This window comes from Mizuhopecten yessoensis, unplaced genomic scaffold (genome assembly GCF_002113885.1).
Source record: "Mizuhopecten yessoensis strain PY_sf001 unplaced genomic scaffold, ASM211388v2 scaffold10771, whole genome shotgun sequence".
Taxonomy (NCBI): Eukaryota; Metazoa; Mollusca; class Bivalvia; order Pectinida; family Pectinidae; genus Mizuhopecten; species Mizuhopecten yessoensis.
In genome coordinates this window covers 173,759-197,517 of record NW_018408713.1, presented here as the reverse complement: position 1 = coordinate 197,517, position 23,759 = coordinate 173,759, and the positions used below count along the sequence as shown (strand labels likewise).

At 36.3% G+C, this 23,759-nt stretch overlaps 1 protein-coding gene across 1 annotated transcript in view; it reads left to right on the top strand.

The window, feature by feature from the left end:
• LOC110462287 (protein SFI1 homolog) overlaps window positions 1–14,037 on the top strand; it is a 31,057-nt gene extending 17,020 nt beyond the window's left edge. The window contains exons 14-29 of the mRNA XM_021516200.1: window positions 1,377–1,507; window positions 2,654–2,735; window positions 3,189–3,281; window positions 3,741–3,826; window positions 4,346–4,421; window positions 4,677–4,849; window positions 5,510–5,612; window positions 6,055–6,151; window positions 6,812–6,972; window positions 8,247–8,396; window positions 8,863–9,039; window positions 9,730–10,022; window positions 10,905–11,003; window positions 11,418–12,023; window positions 12,282–12,387; window positions 13,070–14,037. Coding sequence (XP_021371875.1) covers window positions 1,377–1,507; window positions 2,654–2,735; window positions 3,189–3,281; window positions 3,741–3,826; window positions 4,346–4,421; window positions 4,677–4,849; window positions 5,510–5,612; window positions 6,055–6,151; window positions 6,812–6,972; window positions 8,247–8,396; window positions 8,863–9,039; window positions 9,730–10,022; window positions 10,905–11,003; window positions 11,418–12,023; window positions 12,282–12,387; window positions 13,070–13,183 — 2,547 coding nt within the window. The 3' untranslated portion in view covers window positions 13,184–14,037. The remainder of the gene's footprint in view (window positions 1–1,376; window positions 1,508–2,653; window positions 2,736–3,188; window positions 3,282–3,740; window positions 3,827–4,345; window positions 4,422–4,676; window positions 4,850–5,509; window positions 5,613–6,054; window positions 6,152–6,811; window positions 6,973–8,246; window positions 8,397–8,862; window positions 9,040–9,729; window positions 10,023–10,904; window positions 11,004–11,417; window positions 12,024–12,281; window positions 12,388–13,069) is intronic.
• The last annotated feature ends 9,722 nt before the right edge of the window (window positions 14,038–23,759 follow it).

Here is a 23,759-nt window from a genome sequence, read left to right as displayed (position 1 = left end):
CCTCTCCAGCCACCACCCACCCACCCCCTTAAAAAAATGGGAGCATATATTGTGTTACCAATCTAATTCTTATTTCGTTTTGTCCTCATCTACCATCCTGTCCTGTTGATATTCATTGTCATGGGGCTCTACCGACTTCATTTCTTAACAAGTTTTTCATGACAGATTATACAGTAATGCAAATGTCTAGCACAAAAATAGCTCCTATTGTTTTGGAGTGAGATTCATCAGCTTGGAGTGAATAATAAAAGCTAAGCTTGTTTTGAAAACAAACAGTGATAGTAAACAGTAAAACTTTCGAAAACGTCTCTTTGCTGTGTCAAGCTGTGTCAAGCAATTAACTCTAAATCACTGAAAACAACTCACTAATCCACAGTTTGCCGAATCAGTAAAGCCAGCTGTCAGAAAATATCGCGACAGTTCGACAAATAGTACTTTGATACTAACAATCACTAAGGGGTAGAATTGGGTAAAAACGTGTTACCCGTCTCCCAGACTGGCTGCAGCAAACAAGTGTTCAAGTCCTGTTTGTGTTCAAACAAACTAAGCATTGACCTCATACATGGGTCAGTCTAGACTTGATTCACTTCCGTTTATGAGTAGTTTCCCCTACAGAAGAAAATTTTTCTGTTCTTTGAAATTCCCCCATGTGCTTTAAAATTCTCCTATTTCAACAAGAAAATAGCCTTTTTTTCAAAATATTTCCTTATATGATTTTACTTTAACTCATTCACCCCTGAAGACACATTTGAACTCTTCCAATTCAAAGGTTGGAATAGTTCATTATGAAACTTCAGGGGTGAATGAGTTAAAGTCTAACAGTTTAAATGCATAATACTGCATAACTTATTTTCTTCACATAATTTATACAAAGGTTCTACAATTTAAGCTTAAGATTGTTTATAAATTGAAATATACTGCACATATGTTATTGACTTCATAGGTAGGGGGGCATTATTGAATTCATAGGTTTTCTAGTTTATATCTTTTTAACTGAAAGTACATTTGAAACCTACACATTATTATGAGTGTTAACTAAAACAAGTGCTTCCACTTTTTGCTCTAAGAAGGTAAGATGGGTTGTATATCAGTAGACAAATCTTTGCAAAATGTTTTTATGATAAAAATATATGTTTAAGACAGCATTTAGGAAACTAACAGTGCTTGTTTAAAGTAAGTAAAGCAAAAATAAAAAAATAGTAGTGTACAATGATAGAAAGGGAAACAGAATATTGTTTTGGCCTGATAACATTTTCCTGGTCACATTTACAAGGTAAAAACACTTCCACATCTTCCTCAGTGTAGAAAAGTGATGGAAGCTATATTTTAATAGTATAACTTCTTAACGTCAGTTGTGGCCGCTTTTATCCTTTCAGGCTCAGTACGCCAAAGCAGACGCACAATTCTACTGTCAGGTCATGCCTAAATACTTACAGAGGATGGTGCTGTTTGTAGATGTCATGAAACTCCAGAGGGAAAACCAGCAAAACTGTGAGGAATTCCGAAGGTAAAGTAAAGGATTTGTAATTCACACAGGTAAAGTAAAGAATTTGTAATTATACCCCCCGCAACAAAGTTAGGGGGTATACTGGAATCAGCTTGTGCGTCCGTCCAGCCGTAAGTCCGTCCGTAGAAACTTTTTGTCCAGACAACTCCTTCTAAAGTTTTTGGATCGATTTCAAAAACAGTTTCCAGATATGATAACTAACACCTGAAGGTGTGCATCCAGGTATTTGTTTTTCATTCTGACCCTTTTTTACAAAGTTATGGCCCTTTGTTGAAAAATCCTGAAACTTTTTGTCCGGACAACTCCTTCTAAAGTTATGGATTGATTTCAGCAAAAGTTTCCAGATATGATAACAACACAATGTACCATCTGCAGTTGTGCATCCGGGCATTATTTTTTCATTCTTACCCTTTTTTACAAAGTTATGGCCCTTTGTTGAAAAATCCTTGTCTGGACAACTCCTCCAAAACTACGGGGCCAATCTCAACGAAAGTTTTCAGATATGACAACTACCCCCTGATATTGTGCATCCACATATTGTATTTTTCATTCTGACCCTTTCTACAGAGTTACCTTTGTTATAAAATGCTTGCCAACACAACTTCTCCAAAATTTCTGGGCAAATTTCAATGAAAGTTTTCACATATGATAGCTACCACCTGATGTTGTGCATCCAGGTGTTATTTTTTCAATCTGTCCCTTTTTTTTGAGTAATAGTCCTTTGTTGAAAAATACTTGTCCAGACATGTACATCTCCTCAAAGACTATGCAGTCAATTTCAACAAAAGTTTTCAGATATGATAACTACCCCCTGATATTGTGCATCCAGGTATTTTTTTCCAACCCTTTTTTATGGAGTTACAGATATGGTAACTGCCCCCTGACGTTGTGCATCCAAGTAGTAATCAACCATTCTGGCAGTTTGACATTGGGTGCAAATTACAGATTATTTCTAAATTTTAATATTGCTGTTAAAAAACATAGGGAGGATTGCCTTGTTAAAAATGTTGTGGACGCATAGGATCATCTGTGTTTTTGTAACAAAAATTCCAGTTAACTTTTCTCCTTGATATCTCTATTGTATTTAACTTATACACATGTTACCTTTGGTTTCTCCAGTTTCTTTTTTTTTTTTAACTTTTCCAGAGAAAATCTTCAGGCACGATTTTTTTATCTCTGGCATAAGTCATATTTGCAGAGTTCTGATGACAGAATGAACTTGAGAATGGTAAGTAAGAACAAGACTACCGGAAACCTTACTGAGAATATATATATAAATACCTGGTAGGTGAATAGTAATAATAAGCAGTGTGACTGTAATTCACTGTACTGTGCAGAAGTCATTTATCAGATATTTGTACTTCGCCACAGGAAACATTCTTCGTCATCTTTTCATGTTTTAAACATTATTTCTTTAATACATAGTTTCAAAGTCAGGAAATTAAAGATCAGAAAATCCCTTAAAGGAATCAATCCTATATTTTTCTTGTTTTCCAATAAAATTGACCATTGCAAATTTATTTACATATTCCTTTTGAAACAAGATGTGACAAGGGTTAATTTTTACAGAACAGTTTAATATATCTATTTCTATTCTATATAATAAAAAAAATGTAAAATATTTCTTTAGCAGTTGTGACATATTGAACATGTACATAGTAATGAATGTCAAACATTTTAGGCCATCTTGCATTATGACGAGTGTGTCAAGAAACGATTCCTGGCATGTTGGAGAAGGAAAAGAGTTGAAGCCCATCAAGAGAACGAAAAACAAGTAAGTTATTACCGAAATCTAAGGGCCTTACTCTGAAACATTGTAATGTTGAAATATTTGTGGAGAAAAAAATAAATGAAAGTTTTAATTCCATAATGAAAACTTAACAAAATATCATCATAAGTCTTTATTTTGACCCACTCATGTTAACCCTATTTTGGACACACTTATGTTAGTCTTAACCCTTTCACCCCTATGTAACTTTAGTAAACTCTACCATGCATTGGTCTCGATGAGTCCATTTTGGTCAACAGTGTTGAAAGGGTTATAAATGTACGTCCTTTTAATATTTAATAGAATTGTTGAGGTGAGATTTGCAGCCTTTTTTTTCCTTTTCATCTTTGATATCTCATTGCTTTAAGACTTGTTTGTATTGAGTTTTTAACAAATGATTGAACAGATTGACGGTAGCTGTTTGTTATTTGTTACAATACGTATTGAACCTTTACTATTTTTCAGGACTTTGCCCATGACCATTATAGTGCTAGCTTGGTGGAGAAATGCTTCAGAAGATTGAGAACTCATGTCAATGACTGCAAGCTCAGGTAAACCTTTGCCAGCGGCTAGTAAAATTGACCATATGAAATGTGATCTGTTCATAAAGTCATGTTGTGATTCAGATTTATCTCAAGTTGAGGGGAGATATGCTGCAAAATATTCCATTAAAAAAATAATGCACTCATGCTACTAAGATTGGCTCCTGGGTATGGTCTTGCCACTGGGTACTTCCTGGATCATATCATGGAAATAGTTTAATTTCAATGAAATCCTCAACCTATAGGAATGATATCACAATATCAATGATCATGACCTCCATTTGAGTGTTACGACAGGGGTTCCAGACAAGCTGAAAATGATAGGAAATCTAACACCAGGTTTTTTAGTGTCAATGATTTTTCCTGTCGGAGTGTGTGCTGAGAGAGAGGCTCCGAGAGGGAGAAATAACGGGAAATACTACTGATTGTGAAGGACATGATATAAACATTCCAGCTTGTCTCCTCAGCCAATGAAATCACTCACACAATTATGATGTATAAGTAATATTTCTTAATGTATATTTACAGTAAGAACAACGAAGTACGTGCTGCCAAACACCATTATGTCAAACTCTTGTCTAAAGTTTTTTCAGCAATGAAAAAGGTGAGTTATTTTTCTTCGGACCTTCCTGTATTTGAGTGACATTTAGCAAAACTACCCTTGTAAAATTTAATGTCAGCATTCAATTTGACCTCCAAAATTATGATAAGGAAATTACCACATTGTGTTTCAACCACATGACCATGCCTATCAGATCAGAAAATACCTAACATCGAAACAATACTGAATAGTTGCTGAACTCATCTGATATGGACTACGGAAACTGCACTGAATAGTTGCTGAACTTATCTATTTCAGTATGCAGTATACCAATGTGACAAACACAGGAAAATGTGCCAAGCTAGAGAGTTCAGACAAAGACTTGTCTGTCAGGTAGTCATGGCAACATGGAAAGGCATGGTTGATCAGGGGAGACAATTCAAGTATAAGGCTGACCAAAAGTACCAGGAGAAATCTACCTCACTCCTCAGGTAGAAAATAATCATGGAAAATATGAATTTGTTTAGATCTATTCTGTTGTTGTTCTGATTGATTCGATTCTAATCCAAATATTACGCAAGAAATACCTTTAAAAAGATAAACGGCAGAGTTTCGATGTGTGTGGTTATAAGTTGAAATAGCTGTGTACCTATGACATTGTTTAAAACATGAGACGGATGGATTTCAATGAAATTAATAACTGCTCAAAAAAGAAAACTCACATTTTACGATTTACCCATACTACTGGCCAATGGAATAATGCATCCCTACCATTGGTGCCACCTAGCACGTCAAATAACACCGTGGAGTTTCCCAGTGAATCTCAATTCGTTCTTAAACATCTCATTCGAAAAATATGTGTAAATGCACATGTTTTTATTACATACCATGAATTTTCCCCCCCATTCCAATTTAAGGGCAGTAACTCTTCCTGTCTGTTGTTGAACTTATCTCCCCTTAGACCACTTCAATAGTTAGCTAAACATAACTTAATATATGAATTATATAACAATTTTAAAATCAAAACTTCATAGAGGATTAAGTATATCTGTTGGACAAATAACAGTTGTATTTCATCAGTTTAAGTCTATGGTTCAATATTTTTTACTGGTGCGGTTTCATGATTCAAACCAATTTGTCATGTTTTACAGGAAAGCACTGAAGACATGGCATGATAATGTTGAGACTCAGATTCTGGATCGGATAATTGACCAGACTGCTAAGCTACACTGTAACAGACGTCTACTGAGCAAGGTAATGTCACACAACTTGTATGTGTCACCACACCCAGTATTTCAGTACCTGAAAAAGACACTATCAAAGCAGCAAGAGGTTTCAGTGACTAAAAATAATTTCACCACCCACAGGTCTTGGCTTCTGAAAAAGAACATTTTCTCACCCAGAGATTTTGGTGCTTGAAGAAAAGACAATTGAATGCAATCAGCATCAGAGATTTCCTCCTAATCTCTATTAGTATCTAATAAGACGATTTCCTGCTGTGCTGTACCAACAACTAAAACAATTTTCCTTCCTATTATGTGTCAATCAGAGCTTTCCTAATGTTCTGTACTTGTGACAGATCAAAGATTTCATCATATGCAGTACTGAAGACTTACAGAGATTTTCTTAAATGTTGTTTACCAGTCAGAGATTTCCTGATGTAGTGCACTAATAATACCTTTCCGTCTATTTATAGGTACTGACTACCTGGCATAGATACGCTGCTATCCACGCCTACAAGAAGTCCGAGACAAGACATTGGGTGGAAGCGACGAAGCAGGTGCTAAATCAAAGTCAGTGTTCCGTCATGTTCTTACTATCACATTCTACAGATAAGCAAATGCATTATGCAAGGAGATGGGATTAACATAAGTAGTACTTTGTACTTGTTTTCGAATCCTATATGTATATCATGTTTGTATTACTGGAATATTATACCCATAATAAAATTAAGTTTAAACTAAATGCATTATGCCTTTACAAAATGCTATTTTTTAACATTAAAACATCAATAAGAACATATATAGATGGTGCTTTTCATAGTGTAATGAAACATTAAAGATTGCTAGAAATTCAAACCTTAACCTTCTATGTCATAAACAAATCATTCAAAAATTATCTTTTCAGTGCTGTGTTAGAAACTCAAATTATTGCATTAATACTAGTGTGGAGATGTCCTTTTATATGTTTTTCTACATCAATCTCAAAAATAATATTCGTAAAACAACAATTTCTTTTACTTGGGAGTTAACAAACCGGAACATTTTCATTCTTTAAGGATGAAAAACCTTTTAAGTTGATGTCAGGATTGCATTATAAACGCTATTTTGCAGTTGTGTTTTTGGGGGCTGGCTGGCATGACCAAAAAATAAAAGGGAAAGAAAAAGTATGTATATCAATAAGAAAATTAAGTAACTACTTAAAATAATTTGAATATAATTTGTGTGTTACAGACAAACTAAGAAGATGCTTTGGTCAGTGGCGACTAGCCAAGGAAAGGTCATTACTGTTCCAGTTACGACAAGCCCAGGCAGAGCAACATCACAACCGTTACATCCTACAGCAAGTGTTCCAGGTCTGGGGAGTATTTACAGAACAGTCCCGCTCAAAAAAGGTACAACGACCGTCTATGTGGTGTATATATAAAGCCAAAGAAAACTAAATGGTTCAGGTTTAGTCAACAGCACACAAATTAAAAAAAATATTCATCATTTTACTGACTGATACTAAAAAAAAATAACTTTGATTATAGATAACTATACTTAAATATACTTGGTTCTGATGCTGCTCACCTAGTGGTCGGAAACATGTTAACTGGAATTTTGCCGAGACTCCCCTTTTGATGTTCGAATGTCTGGTCATCTCTTAAGTAAATTTCGATTAGTTTTCGGCCCACTAGTGAATTCCATTTAAGAATTCATAAACTGATCATGAGTTACGCAACGCATAACTTTACTGAATATCAACTAGCGGACGTTGGATCCTATTTTCCCTCGTATATGATTATAGGAGTCAGACTTTGTAATCTTTTGGTAAATAGACTAAAACCCTATCCATAAGGTTTTTATGGATTACATATACAGTGAAAACACATCAAAAAATGTCTTGACACTCTGCTTCCTGAGTGTATTATTGGATGTCTCCAAGAGGAATATATTTATACAATACTTCAGTGGTTCCTAACTTGCAATTTTGGCTTTATAGTTATTTAACACTCAACAGTTGGTTGTACATTGTATAAAATCAAAAGTGATCGTTGATTATAATCGTGGCCCATATTCATGAACCTGTTCTCATGCTCGAGCATATGTTAAAAACTACTTTTTTATAATCTGTTCAAACATGTGACACAGTCCAAAGGTCATGTATATATATATATATATATATAATAAAAACTAGTATATTATCTACTAGTATATATCTAGTATATATATATATATACTGCAAATGGTATTTAGCCATGGCTCTACCCAGAGTTCTTCCACATCATTGACTAGATAGGATTTTTTAATCAGTTTATTAGCAAAATAAGAAATTGGGATAGAGTACAGAATCAGAGCGTGAGAATGGTTTAATAAATATGGGGGAGGGGGGTGGGGGTGATAACTGATGAAATTAATTGATATTTAGAGTCTGCACTTACATTCCGTAACATTGTTCTAATTCACTTAACCCTTTCACCACTGTAGACCAAAATGGACTCATCCAGATCAATGCATGGTAGAGTCTACTAAAGTTACATAGGGGTGAAAGGGTTAAAGTATTTTAATTTTAAACTTATGGGTCTTACCATATCTCTTATTTTTTATGTTTCTCTAACCTGTTATTTGATAGGACTGGATTCCAAGAGTTATGATTAAATTGAGATATTATTCTGTTGGATTACAGTTGCTGATGAAGCAGTGTACTTGGTTTAACAACAAGCGCCTGACCATTGGTTTCTTCGCTACTTGGAAGTCGCAGTATTATCTGGCTGAGGAGGAGCACAGCAAGTCGGGACTAGCACTGTGGCACTGGAGTCTGGTTGTACAGAGAAAGGTAGACATCTTCAAATTCATCCACATAATGTCACTGTTCAGGGTGCAGTGGTTTGAATTAAAACAGCAGTATTAGTTGATTGAAATATACTGACCAACCATATGCTAGCTATTTGTCAAAGTTGGTGCAACCTGCAACCATGAATATTTTCCAGGCAAAAAGTTTTTCGGGATATCCAAGTTACCTGTAAAGTACATAACAACTTACTTTTGTTTATGCTTGCTCAGCTATCTCTCTACCTGAGGCCCAAGAATCTGTTACTGTCAAACATTATATATAGTTGGAGTGGGTCGAGGGTGGTCTGGAAAATCTATCTTCTTACCAATCATACCCTACCTATTCGCATAGATAGCAAGAGTTTGTTATTTAACTGTTAAGAACTTAATTACTATAACAAAAATCTAGACAGTTTAGTTAGTTTTCATATTTTTATAATTATTCAATATGTTTATATATTTGATTGAAGGTTTTGATAACATGGTACACGGAAACTCAGAACAGGAAGCGGAAGAAACAGCGCCTCCTGGAGGCACTGGAGAGAAGGAGGAAGCGCCTGCTAAGACAAGGAGTGGTTCAGTGGCTGACCATGGCTTCAGATCTAACCGAGATGAGGGCCAAGTTCGCAGCACAACAGCATGCCAAGGTTGTTATTTATTATATAAACAACAATTATTTTAGAAATAGTTTATAAAGGATGTTTTCATGATAAATGTACATGTTCCATTGATAAATGATGGCTCTACTTGTATAAAAAAAAGGGGATATTTCCATTTGAAGTATAATGTTGACAGAAATCTTCAGATTTGAAGAAATATTTTTGTTAAAGCAAGTTTCAGATTTAACGATATCTATGATGGATAATAAAAATCAGTGATTTAATGAAATGTTGAGGGGATAGTATATTGTTTTGAGTGTCTGTACACTGGTGGTTATTAGGAAATGGAATAGTTTTGTAATAGAGACCTAATAGGTTGGAACCAGATTTTATTTCTAATCATCAGTATAGACAATTAAAACAACGATACTATCCTTTAAACATTCCATCAAATTCAGAGTTTTTAGAAAACAACATTCCTATCGCTTCAACTATAGGTAGTAAATCGTAGTCTAGGACTTGTTCCTATGATGTGTCACTCTACCGCAAGAAGAGCTGACAAAGTTTAATTATTTCATTCATAATGTGTTTTTAAAATGGTATTTTTATGTTGGAATAATAAAAATATGCAGTTGAAGAGATCGTTTTTAATACAAGAAAAAACAAATTAAGCTCAGGTAGATTTTTTCATATAGATTTATTTACATGTATTGAGTAAACTAATATTTTGTCTTACAGAGTGCTTTTGTGAAACACCAACTTATCCAGAGGTGTGCTTTTCACTGGCGGCACTGGACAGCCAGGAGGAAACTTCAGAGGGGAGATAACTCTAAAGTCCCTGTCAGACAGCTGATTGCTCCTCCATCCGCACACAGAGATATTTTTTATCTCAAGGTCTCAGATCTGCCAGGCAGGAAACACACAATGACTGCAGAAGCAGGAATACCATTGCCAGCTCTCTCAGCATCCCCTACTAAAGGTGGAGGGAATCGTCCTACGTCTGGGCTGGAAATGCCTGTTCCAGACCTTAGGTAAAATTTTATGTATACATTGAATCTATTATAGAAATTTCCATAACTTGCCTACATTACATCATTATATTTCTCCTTTGACGGAAATCTCGGGTGGCACATGGCTTAGATCTGCATTTTGTGTTGAAGGATTAAATATATAGGTAGAATCAAAAACATATTTATTGGTACCGTATTGTTGACATTTTTTTTTTATTATAAAACGATTTTTTAATTTCTCCTTATTGGCTAGAATTGTGTCATATGATTCCAAATAAACAAATGTTATTGACCGGCTCTTCAAGAAAATCTGGATGACTGGGGGCCTGTTCGTCTATGCGGAACAACTGGTTTGTCCGTTTTTAAATGCAACATTTTCGGGTATTAATGCTGGCGGACCTGCAAATGTTTATGCAGGCCTTGCCAGGCTTTGTCAAGGCTCGCCTGAAAGTAGCATCAGATTACTAGGTCCGACCTTATTTAATAAACGAACAACTGTGGTCCAACCAGTTAAACAGTTTAAATGAAAATGGCCTGGGTGTTTCTAAAAATAGATTGGGTGTTCCGAATTACCTCCCTTGACCTTTAACAATATCAAACACCTTTCAATCAATTTCAAAATAGACAAGTAATTAATTTTCAAATTTTTAGATTGAAGAATTGGATATATTTCAGGTGTATATGTTCCAATACATTTCAATTTTTTACTGCTTCAAGATTAAAAAAAGACGATTTCAGTGTAATATTTTCTTTTATTGCTGTTTATAAAGTTACATTCGTTCTGCATGTTGATTTTCAGAATTCTTAACTCACTACTGAAGTCAATATCTTATTGATGGGCAGAACTTCACATTTTACAGTATTTTGTACTGTAGTTATTGAATATTAAGTTCCTTTTTACAGGTTACAAGCCCGGAGAAAGCCTCGCCATCCAGCATTTTTGGCGGACTCTTTGAAGAGAGCTGGACTATTTGTTCAGAATGTTGATGAGCAGGAAACAAGGTAAGTGCTCCATTTCACAGTGATTAACCTCAGCCCGGGTTTGTTCTTACCTGAAATTCGTAATTAGAAGTCTTGAAAGAAAAAGTTTTTAAACAAAAAAATCAAAGGGGAAAAATGCTTTAATTCATGAAGGGCCTTAATAAGTACCTATTAAACTTCATTAAATACTTCAAAAAAAATTGTTGGATAAATGCTTAAACATATTTTCTTGAAACAAGAAATATTTCATGGAAGTCTCGTACAGGTAACTATAAAATTTGTATTGTACTGTTTTTGATTGACAGTGTGCAAAGAAAAATATGTAATATTCAACAAAATTAGCTAAAATTGCATAAAATATTATGTACATATATGGGATAATAATTCAAAACTTTCTCTTTTTTCGGAGATTATTGATTTATTTGTATCTTGCAGAAGTGACAATTTCCCCCAAAAACCTACGTCTCCCTCTCAGACTGAAGGTAGTCAGAAACCGCATGAGGAGACAACACAACCTGACGAAGTCTCTGGTGAACACATGCCTGTTTCATATATGCCAAAATCTGAAGTGTCAATACCCCATAGGACTGTTGTTCATTCCGACAAAGATACTGAAAAGTATTCGATACGTAGGAATATTGACGAGTTACCTCCATTGTCCCAAGAGACAAAATTGGTGTCTTGGTTGCCAAACCCTGAAGAGACCCAGATTTCCAAGCTTTCTCTTGAAAAAGATCAAAGAAAATCGGACCAAGTTAGAAAAGAAGTGCCAAAATTGGACTCTTTAGAGAAAGGTGATGAATACAGAACAATAGAATGTTATGTTTTGAAGCCAGAATTTCAACTACTTACCCCCGCCGATTTCATGGCCCCTGGGAGATGTGATGGGGATAGTGACATTTCACCCCAATCAACACCACGTTCTGTGGATTCAGATAGGAGTAATTTTGAAATGCCATGTTCTGAAGAGTCTGCAGATAAACAGATTGTCTGGATCAGGAACCATCTCAAGGAGTTTGAGCAAAGGAAGAAGAAACTCAGGTACCGATTCAGATTCAGAATTAACTCGATGTCAGAGTTTGTGTTTGCTCCAAGGCTAATCACAGGATATTTACTATAAAGTATACAGTAACATGTGTTCAGTGTATGAATTAAATTACGACAGAAATATACACATATCATTATCATTTATAAGTAGGAATTTTGGTTGTAAAAAAAAAAAAAATGACATTAAATTTATCAACTTTTATCACTAAATATTGACAATCACAATTTTCATGTATGTATTTTGTTTAACAGAAAATTGCAGAAACAGCATCAGCAGTTGAGAGATTGGATCAGACTTGAAGAGGTCAAAGGTCAACCAGATGTTGAGGTCAACCAGGTCAGGATGGAAGTTGAACAGGTAAGTCAACATTTTATTCAACATTTTTGAGAAATCTTGTATTCAAGGGTGCCATCACTGCTATTACAGTATCTAAAAGTAATACCAATGTTTCCAGGATTACCTCATCTTCAAAATCAAAGGGTTCTGGGAGGGAGGGATATGCATATTTGAATGGTCGGGTGGCACAGTGATTAGCCCTCTCACCTTCACCATAACAGCTGAGTGGGTTTTCTCTGGGTGCTTCCTGATCAGTTTCCTTCCACATTAAGACCTCCTGCAGGTCACCATCTGGGCCAACAAGGATGATTTATATCAGTCGATAAAACTTGTTTCACAATTAATTAAACTCCCAAGAACTTATATGAATATCGAAGAGTGATAAACCTGGTAAAAATTATAATACAAACTGAAGCTTGTTGACAGTATAACACGTATAACATGGTAGATATGTGATAAAAACAGTGTATAAGTAGGAAGATTTTAGGCAAGGGGATGTTACTTACATTCTTTAACCAGAATCAGAACAATGAATTGACCTTTTGAGCAGATACATGCATTGTGTATCGTACCTTTAGGTATGGTAATTGATGCAGCCCTAAATAATGCATGTATTACTAATCAAGACTTAAGTTCTTTTTTCTGGTAATTATCCTTGGAAATAGAGAGACAACATGTAAAAAATAAATTCAATTTGTTGCAGATGGAAGCTGAACTCAAATTGCTGCGGACATCAGTAGAATCAGATAAACCTCATTGTGCTGAGCTTGTCAAAACTGTCAGCCGTCTTGTACAGGAATTCCATAATATAGGCTGAACACGCCTTCAAATAATTGTTGTTTAAAGATTTATAAAAGGCACTTGAAGACCAACTTTAAAAGTCAGTTAAGAATCTGCCAATTTCTTGAATACCATTTTAAAAGAAGTATAATTTTACCACCTGTCTGTCCAAATACTATCTGGGGATACTGTATAAACACTGGCTATATATAGGGGGAATACCTACAGCCAACTCTATGATAAAGATCATCAGCCTGGACAAAGTGGTACTAGTGATTTGTAAAACACACACATAGGATTTTTCACTGATAGCTTAACATAGCAATATTTGGAATATATGTGGAATGTTTCCCTCAGAATATATGTGGAATGTTTTCCTCAGAATATAAGTGGAATGTTTTCCTCAGAATATAATTGGAATGTTTCCCTCAGAATATATGTGGAATGTTTCCTCACAATATAATTGGAATGTTTCCCTCAGAATAAATGTTGAATGTTTTCCTCAGAATATAAGTGGAATGTTTTCCTCGGAATATATGTGGAATGTTTTCGTCAGAATATTCATTAATAATTTTACATCTCTTTTTGAAAAATGTCTATGCATGAAATTCAAATTTCAAAAAAAAAAGTCTCCCCCTGATTCCTTTATTAAACATACATGTCCAAAGTGATACTTCTCAGAATGATAAATGAAAGAGCCTTTTACAAGTATTTCAAGTATGTTATTGTTAGTGATAATATTGTAGAAATATCTGAACTAAACCAGCTAGTTTACTGTAGTCTAGATATAAAGGCCATGTTGTAAAACATATCCTATGATGTATTATATGATGTTTATGTACAGCATTAATTTAAATTATTACTTTTTTATGGCATTATGAAAAATAAATAAGAAATAAAAAGTGCAAGTTTTGTTATTTTTTACCCCCTCCCCACAAAAGGAAAGTGTGTGTGTGTGTGGGGGGGGGGGGGGGGGGGGGGGATGTGTCATTGTTAGTACTTAGAGTCAAGGGAGTGCCCAACTTAACATGCATCATTGCAGGTGACTATTTCCTTCAACATTATCTGTACCATCTGTGACATTCTCCTTCTCCAACAGGACAAGTAGACACTACCTCAGTGTTGGGAAATTTGTAAAAGCTGTTTATTGTTGGGAGGTGCAAACATATGCATTAAGAACTGATCATTTTATACATCATATGTCGGTCCTGACCTCTTACTCCTGTTTTATTGGTCAGATCTTTGTGGTATCACATACATGGAAATAAAACAATTTTGTAAATTATAGCAACACAGTGTCCAAAGATATGGTTTTGGTGTTTGACTGTTTGTAGTACCACTGATAAGTCTGAAATGGCTGTAAATGGCTGAAATGGCTGAAATGGCCGTCTGGTGCTGTAAAATGCTGACTTTGTTAGGCATTCTGCATCAACAATCAAAAGTTCAAAGACGTGCTTCATTTCTTTGTTTCTAGTGATTGTTTTCTATTGTGTCAAAGGCTGTGTTAAGTTGGATTTCTTGAAATTCCCAAAATTGTTTGTTACTGGTGGATTCTGTTCCTGCCAAAGAGGATCCATTGGTTTTTCGGAATGAGTTTGAATTTCTATCAAACTGGTCAGAATATAGCCCCTATAGACAGGATATAGCCTATATATTTGTAACTGTGCCCTCAACTCTCAGCATACTTGCCAACTCTCCCTATTTAGTAGGGAGATTACCGATTTTGGAATCCTAATTCAATATTTCCAATAAGCGAATTTGCTGAACTATTCCTATATTCTAAGATCCAATGATTTCGTCTGAAAGAAAAACTTGACATGTGTCATTTTAAAGGGTTATTGTGTCCCTAGGGGTATCATCCTCCATATTCAGGATGTACCCTCACTTTCTCTGTAGAGAGCAAAAGTGAGCTAACCCCAGGATATCCAGGATGAGAGAGTATATACACATTTTATGTATGTTATCATTGTGCCATCAGCACAAACTCTGGTCTGATGTAACAGACATCATTTTTTTCAATGGGTTGAACCCTAGACCTCTGGTTTACTAGTCTTACGCACTTCAATACCTTCATAATGTAAAAAGACACATCAAGTCACATTGATAAGGTAAGATAGCATCTACCCTTTACCCTTACAAAAAACCACAGGTAAAAGGAAGCATATGTCCTTAACTCTGCCGCAAATGATTACATGTTCAAGTTTGCACAAGACCTCCACTCTTCCAACAATCATATATCTACTGGTGTGAGGTAGCATATGCCTTTAACTCTAATAGAGGTATACTATGTAATATGACATATATCCTTAGCTGTATCGCATGTATACTGGTGTAAGGTAGCATATACCCTTAACTCTGACACAAGTCACGTGTATACTGGTGAAAGGTAGCATATACCCTTAACTCAGACACAAGTCACGTGTACTGGTGTAAGGTAGCATATATCCTTAACTCAGACACAAGTCACGTGTATACTGATTTAAGGTAGCATATACCCTTCACTCAGACATAAGTCACGTGTATACTGGTTTAAGGTAGCATATACCCTTAACTCTGACACAAGTCACGTGTATACTGGTGTAAGGTATCATATATGCTTGACTCATGACACAAGCCACGTGTATAATGGTGTAAGGTAGCATATATCCTTAAAGGGGCTGGTCGGGGGTGNNNNGTCATATTTGCTAAAATGGCATACACATGTTTAAAATACCTTCTTATGAAATATACCGATTCAAATTTTGCTGAAATTCACTCCCCAAGAGAAAAAAATATACTTATATTAAAGAAATCCTAAATCGTCATCTGACAGTCTAAAACTCTCAATTGACCCAGATCAGTGATGTAATTTTACCGCACGCGCGTCATCAATAAGCCAAATGTAAACATCGCGGCGAAAGAAAAAGATGCATTCAAAAGTCATGACAGGCACGAGGTATCAATACCGTTATATATAACAACAACACATAGGTAGGAATACTACACTTGCATCAAACATGACATTTGAAAACAATTATTTACGCATAGTATTGCTGTATTGTCCGCTATTTGAGTCCGACATGGCACACGACGGCGTGCTATTGTTATTATCTTTACTGCCTCAGTTTCGAAACAACTACGTGACATATATAAATAGATCTGCGCTAAATTTACGCGGGGCATCCCCGAGATTTCAGTGGTCACATTGCAAGCAGTACTCGACCATCATATTGCCGTGGTATAACTTTTGGAAGGCCAGAGAACGCATTTAGACCCATTTATTTTGTATTTTTTCCCCCCGACCAGCCCCTTTAACTCTGACACAAGTCACGTATATACAGGTGTAATGTAGCATATACCCTTAACTCTGACACTAGTCACGTGTATACAGGTGTAAGGTAGCATATACCCTTAACTAAAATACAGGTATACTGTGTAAAATGGGATATAACCCTAACTCTAACATACATCACAGGTATCCTTTTTAGGGTTCATGTAGCATAAATATAGCTTGAACTCTAAACACAAATCACAGGTAAAATATAAGCAAGATAGCATATATCACTTAAAATATATAAGGCAGCATATAACCTTGACTCTTACACAAATCACAGGCATTATTTGTCCATTGGTCTAGGGAGAAGTATAAAGTTGTTGGGAGCTTTGTCATATGTTGTCGGTTAGCGAGGCGGCAACTCTTACATGTAAACGAGGGATATAATCAATCAATATTTTATTCAGTGTCGCGCATCACATCACATGTAGCATATACAGATAGAAATATACATTGCTGATAAAGGGTATCAATTAAAAACACGTTTTCAAGATTATTTTAAAGTTGATGTAGTCGACTTATCAGACACTCTATCATTATTTTACCTAGTAATTAAAACTATGTTGACGGCAATATTTAAACATAAGGGTAAGCGACTTTGCAAGTAAAAATTGTAAGTCATTAGATTGCATTAGAAATAAGAACTTCTGATGACTATTGAGATAAGCCAAATTATTATCATATTGTATAGCTATCCTTTAATGCTTTCATAAAGGACAGTCACACTGAAAGGGTTCTTCCTTTTCAACGGTGTTTGGACAGAACGGGCAGTTCCTCTCTTCCAGTGGTATGTTGTGAAACCGACCAGTCTCGATCCGTAAAGGGAGGCAACCAAGTCTCAATTTAGCCAATGTGCTTCGATAGCTTCTCGGCAAATTACACAAAACGTAATAATCCGGAGTTTTATCCTTGTAAAATTTACGTAGCGGTCTAGGTTTATTTTATTGGCCGTTCTTATCTGACCACATGTTAACCAGTTGTTTCGTCCACCCTCCTTAATTTATTGTTCCTTGATTTCACACAACTTATATTTAATTTAAAATCAATAATATTAAGTTTTCCAGCTAGTATTCGGGCTCTGGCTTCCCATGAGTAACCACGACGTGAAGACCAATTATATACTTTATACAATAATATATTACTTTCCGTATTCGTTTTGTAGCCCTTCGTCAAATGTGGTGATGGTCGCAAATTTTAATTTACACAACAAATTCAACGACCGTTTGGTATATTTTCGTCAAACATGGTTGCTAAAATGTATCAAATGTGGTCGTTTAACGTATTTTTGGGGTCAGTATTGGGTGGTCGCTGGTCGCGTTAGACAGATGGTCGCTTAATACAGTTAAATTACATAGTAAAAACGGTTGGGAGGAATGAGAAGTGGTCGCACAAAACAGATGGTCGTTTAATACAGATGGTCGCTTAAGCAGATTCGAATGTACTTCAAATCGCTGTTTTGTTAGAGAAGAAGACCATCCATTTCGCCGTGCACGTGGCTCAAATGATTAAACGCTCGTTTACTTAAGCCGAGAAAAAAGTTTCATCGCACGGTTTTGAATGTTATTAATCATTGCTTGGCCATATATATAATCATACATATAATATTGAGGTTTTACAAAATTCTTTCTGCAATTTTCATTTACGAGCTAATTAATTAGATTTTCTGAAGTTTATTTCACCGTATGTACAGTACATATAGAATGTATATTATAATAAATTATGCTAAATTAAAACTATAAAGTACTCATTACTTTGGTACATTGTCGTGAATTTAACGGACTTCCGTTACATTTGTACTGTATCATACACAATTTGAATCAAAACGAACTTAAATAAAACTGCACTGTTACTCGTGAACAAACCGCCTGTATCACCAGAGTTATACATACCAAGACTGTCGGCTGTGATGAACAATGGCGGGAACACCCACCTGTAAGACATACCTTGATGTACCTGTATGACTAGCACACCTTGACCGAACATTTTTATCACCTGTGTCACACCTACCCGTACCACACCTGAACGTAACGCGCCCCGTGTCTGTAGCACGCCATTTTATATAAATCTTAAAAGAATACAACTATTATATTCCCTTCTGCTCAGCTGAACAAGGGTTATTTAGAAATATCACGAAACCCGTAAAATAAGCAATGATTGAGACATAATTATACCGTTATCAAGTATACTAAATAATATAAAGATAAATTGCGACCTTTGTATTCGGTTCCGGAAGGTCGGTCCCGTCTCCGCCGAGCTTATTAGATTAATCATACGGTACACCGTATTTTCTTTCATTCTTTATCCGAACGCCATCGTAAAAATCTACAAGAATTAATTCAACAACGAAACGAGAACAACTGTCCAGTTCAATATTGACGCTATTTGTCTGAATGATTGTTTGTGTTTTTGATATTTTGAACACGATTTGTTTATTGTTTATAAATATCTGGGCGCGGACCAAGTGTTACGGGTTCCAGGATATTTTGACTTTCGAAATTATGCTTGGTCAGACTGTTTAGTTGTTTCTGGTAAGATAACCCCTTAACTTTTAAAAAAGACACCCCTAATGGTCCTATATTTTACCGAAAGTCGATCTAAACCCCTTAAACATGTAAAATTACTCTGAGCACCTTAGTTTAGGTCTAAATATAGCTGTAACAAATGTTCAGGTCCCTGTGGTTTCAGATATAGTAGCACCTCGTTAAACTGCCAAAATTTGTCTAGAGATTTTTGGCATTATAAAGGGTTTCGCGATAAATTGAGGGAAATATACAAAAATATTGGAAGGGGAAAAAAGGGACCTTGAAATTTGTTGGTGGTAATTATAAACGAGAGGGCAAATATAACGAAGGACATTATATGGAGGTTTTACTGTACAATCATTAATTTACGGAAGCCTATACGTGTCATCTTGAATTGTTTTCTTATCTCGTTATAACAAGATAGCTTATCTCGTTATAACAAGTTAGCTATCTGGTTATAACGAGATAAGAAAAAAAAAATCAAGATGACATGTATGGGCTTCCGAATTAATTAGCCTGATACATTACAGTGAACTTTGACTGACGTCGACGACAGTGAGGATTGCGATTGATTTGACGGCGGTACGCTATAGTTAATATCAAACATCTTGATATTGCATACGATTATCTTAGTTTATACTTCAAAATGTTGACAGGAGCTGTAAATCAGCCGATTTTAGGCTGGCACGTGCATTGCAGCACATGCAAGTGTTTATGTATAGTTTGCCGAAACTGTTACTGACATGTAAACAAAATAATGAATTCATATCATGGGGTTGATAAAATCCACAAATATATGGTGAAAAGTCACGATTCGGGCATTCTTTAAATCTTGACAGGTCCGGTTGGTACTCTGACAATAATGAGACATGTACCAGACACATGTATTCACGGAGTAAGGCGGTGTTTTGCTCACATCGTTTATCACTGTCTTCTAAAACAATTTCTTTCATTTGTGCAATGCATTGTATTGTAAGTATTTGTCTTAAGTCAAATTGTTAGGATTATACGCGCTGGTACTTTTTATCTGAAAGTTTGAAAAATCGCGAACAAATTGGAGTTCTTCTTGGCCGGAGATACAACACATAACACCGGGCCTCTACCTTAAATAGTGAATACCGTACTTTACCTCAGCTAGTCCCCGCGTTTGTATTTAAAAGTGCTGCTCATGACGTCATATCGAAGTTTTGACCTGAAAAGAGAACAAGACACCAGAAGAAATGGAAGATAAGAGGATTTAGGTGACGACAGAGAAGATACAACTTGAGATTAGTGTTCCAGTTATCAAGAATGTCATTTTTGTACACACGGCATGGCAGAAATGCCGGACACGACCCTAAGTTTGTAAACAAAGTGATAACCAGACTCCTCCCACGTTATGCTACTTTTATAACATTATGTTCCCGGCGGCCCAACAATCACGTTTCATGCCACCGTGGACAAAACGGGATGGACGTGAGATAACGCGGGGGACGGGATGGGCAAACGTGACGGCACGTGATTACCGTGGATGCCGCAAGATTTTCAAACTGCCAAAATATTTGTCACGGCATTCACGGTGCGGATGAGAAACATAGTAGGCCGTAGAAAACGGGGAGAACGCAACAAAACGGAACAGTACGTAATAGGCCGTAACAAAACTTTGAGGCATGTTTTAGGGATTTAAATCGACTTTCAGTAAAAATGACACCCTCAATGATCATATAAATATGTAACCGAGAAGAGAGGATCACTCAATATTGAAATGTCGAACCCACCCAACTTTCTTGCATCAAAAACAACATTTGCATGTATTTGATGCAAGAATGTTAGTTGGGTTCGATATTTCGATATCGACAGCTTTCCTCCCTTCTCGGTTATGATATGATCAGTTGATCTTAACCCCTAAAACCTGTAAAATTACCCTGAATACCTTAGTTTAGGTCCTATAGCTGTAACAAATTATCAGGTCCCTGTGGTCCCTAGTTGGACGGGAAGCATGTGTGTTCCCTGGCATTTCACGGTCCTTTCAAGTTTTGTCACGTTCTGCTGCTTTTAGTGCGCGTTTTGTCACGGTTGCTGCAAGTTTTGTCCCGTTTTGCCACGTTTTGTCACGGTTCTCACGGCAAGCAAGGGTGCATATATGGTTTCGTTTCGTCGCGTTCAATCACAGCGCGTCTCGGCGTGTGACGGTTAACGGGCCAGTCGCGCTACGGCGCGTTGCGTTCTACTACGGTCTGACACGGCGCGCGCGGTCTGGGAGGGAGAATATAAAATCATATTACATATATATATATGCATTCAGCACTGATTTATGATAGATGACAATCATCTATGTATTATGAAAGAATGTATAGGAAGACAAAGAATTATTTAGATACGAAAATCAAAGGTTCATTTATTGATAACAAAGTACCGCTTTAAGTAACCGGTATTCCTACATGATTTACATAACAGAAAATGAAAGAGAAAAAATATTTATCATTGTTCCTTTTGTTTTACCTTGGTTTGTTTTCATCATCGTTCTGGCAATAACGCGGTATCATAACAAAAGCTTTCCCAGAATCTGGTCTTTGAACTCATTACGAATGATGGAAGTGGATGAAAAATTTGCTGCGTGCATGATACTTCACAATTGCATATGCACAACCATTTAAACTTTTGGTGCAAGTGGTGGTCCCGTTAGAACCTGTGTTTTTGGTTGTGAAGTGTCATTCACTGGGGAGTGATCATTGTGTCCTGCCACTCTACAGCACCAGCAGGGGAGTTGAAGTACCTTTTAAGGTACTCCCGTTGGTGCTTCGAGTCTACTGGGATGACTGGAACCATTCTCCTCAGGAGGTTAAGAAGCACGCCAATGATGTCTCGCACTGTAATAAAATTGAAAGTTATTTATCAAACATGCAGAAAATGTATGTATTCAGTACATTACAAATAACCGTCGTTAAACTATTTCTTTACATATATCATAACAATTGTATTGTACTACAAATATTATTACAAGTATTTATGAAAACATTGGTGCAGTAACATAATGAGACTAACCTGCGTCTAGTCCCTGTTCCAAGGAAGCATCTGAATCGCTTGCCCAGGATCCCGAACACATTCTCCACCACATGTCTTCCACGGGAGATTATTGAAGATGTCTCAGAGGCACCGACAGCTTAAGTCCAGATGGTAGGACAGAGCGGAACTTCGTGTCTTGTCTCTCGATGGCTGGTGTTATTCTTTCCAGGATCTCGTCGAAGAGCTCTTGGGACATCCTCAGAGAGTTCTGAAGGCGCTGACATCTTCGGTGCGGAGCTCTCTGGTGAGAAATGTTGAGTAGTGGCCCAGCTGCTGTAATCTGTCTTGCAATAACCATTCGCGCGCCCACATGGTTCTTGGCATTCTCATCCACCTTCTTTGCTATCTTCCTCCCTGCTGCACTTTGGCCTTCCCTCTCCGCAACTACTGCTGGCCTTCTTCTTGCTGACACAAAGACTGGATGTATGCACTCTGCAAAACATGCAACCACAACATCTTTTTCATCTTGGGCATTCATGATGTTGTTTCGTCGAAGTCTCATGGTAAAATGATTGCTATTGATTGGGAGGCCTTATTTTTATACCGTGGGCACAAACGTGCTCCAAAGCAACCCGGCGTCTACGTTTCATCCGTAGAAAGCCTTGAAAGAACGTGAAAAACTTGGCATACCTTGATCTAGTCCGAATTATTCTGAAGTTTTATCGACTTTTTTCATATCGGTCTGTCGTCGATTAACGAGTATATGCAAAAAGTCGATAAAACTTNAAACTAATGATAATCCACAGTCCATCCGTCACTAAAAACTAATGATAATCCACAGTCCATCCGTCACTAAAAACTAATGATAATCCACAGTCCATCCGTCACTACAAACTAATGATAATCCACAGTCCATCCGTCACTACAAACTAATGATAATCCACAGTCCATCCGTCACTAAAAACTAATGATAATCCACAGTCCATCCGTCACTACAAACTAATGATAATCCACAGTCCATCCGTCACTACAAACTAATGATAATCCACAGTCCATCCGTCACTAAAAACTAATGATAATCCACAGTCCATCCGTCACTACAAACTAATGATAATCCACAGTCCATCCGTCACTACAAACTAATGATAATCCACAGTCCATCCGTCACTAAAAACTAATGATAATCCACAGTCCATCCGTCACTAAAAACTAATGATAATCAACAGTTCATCCATCACTAAAAACTAATGATAACCAACTGTTCATTCATCACTAAAAACTAATGATAATCAACAGTCCATCCGTCACTACAAACTAATGATAATCAACAGTCAATCCGTCACTAAAAACTAATGATAATCAACAGTCCATCCATCACTAAAAAGTAATGATTATCAGCAGTCCATCCATCTCTAAAAACTAATGATATTCAACAGTCCATCCATCAAAAAAATCTAATGATAATCCACAGTCCATCCATCACTAAAAACTAATGATAATCAACAGTCCATCCAACACTAAAACCTAATGATAATCAACAGTCCATCCATCACTAAAAATTAATGATAATCAACACTCCATCCATCACTAAAAACTAATGATAATCCACAGTCCATCCACCACTAAAAACTAATGTTAATCAACAGTCCATCCGTCACTAAAAGCTAATGATAATCCACAGTCCATCCGTCACTAAAAACTAATGATAATCAACAGTCCATCCACCACTAAAAACTAATGATAATCAACAGTCCATCCACCACTAAAAACTAATGATAATCCACAGTCCATCC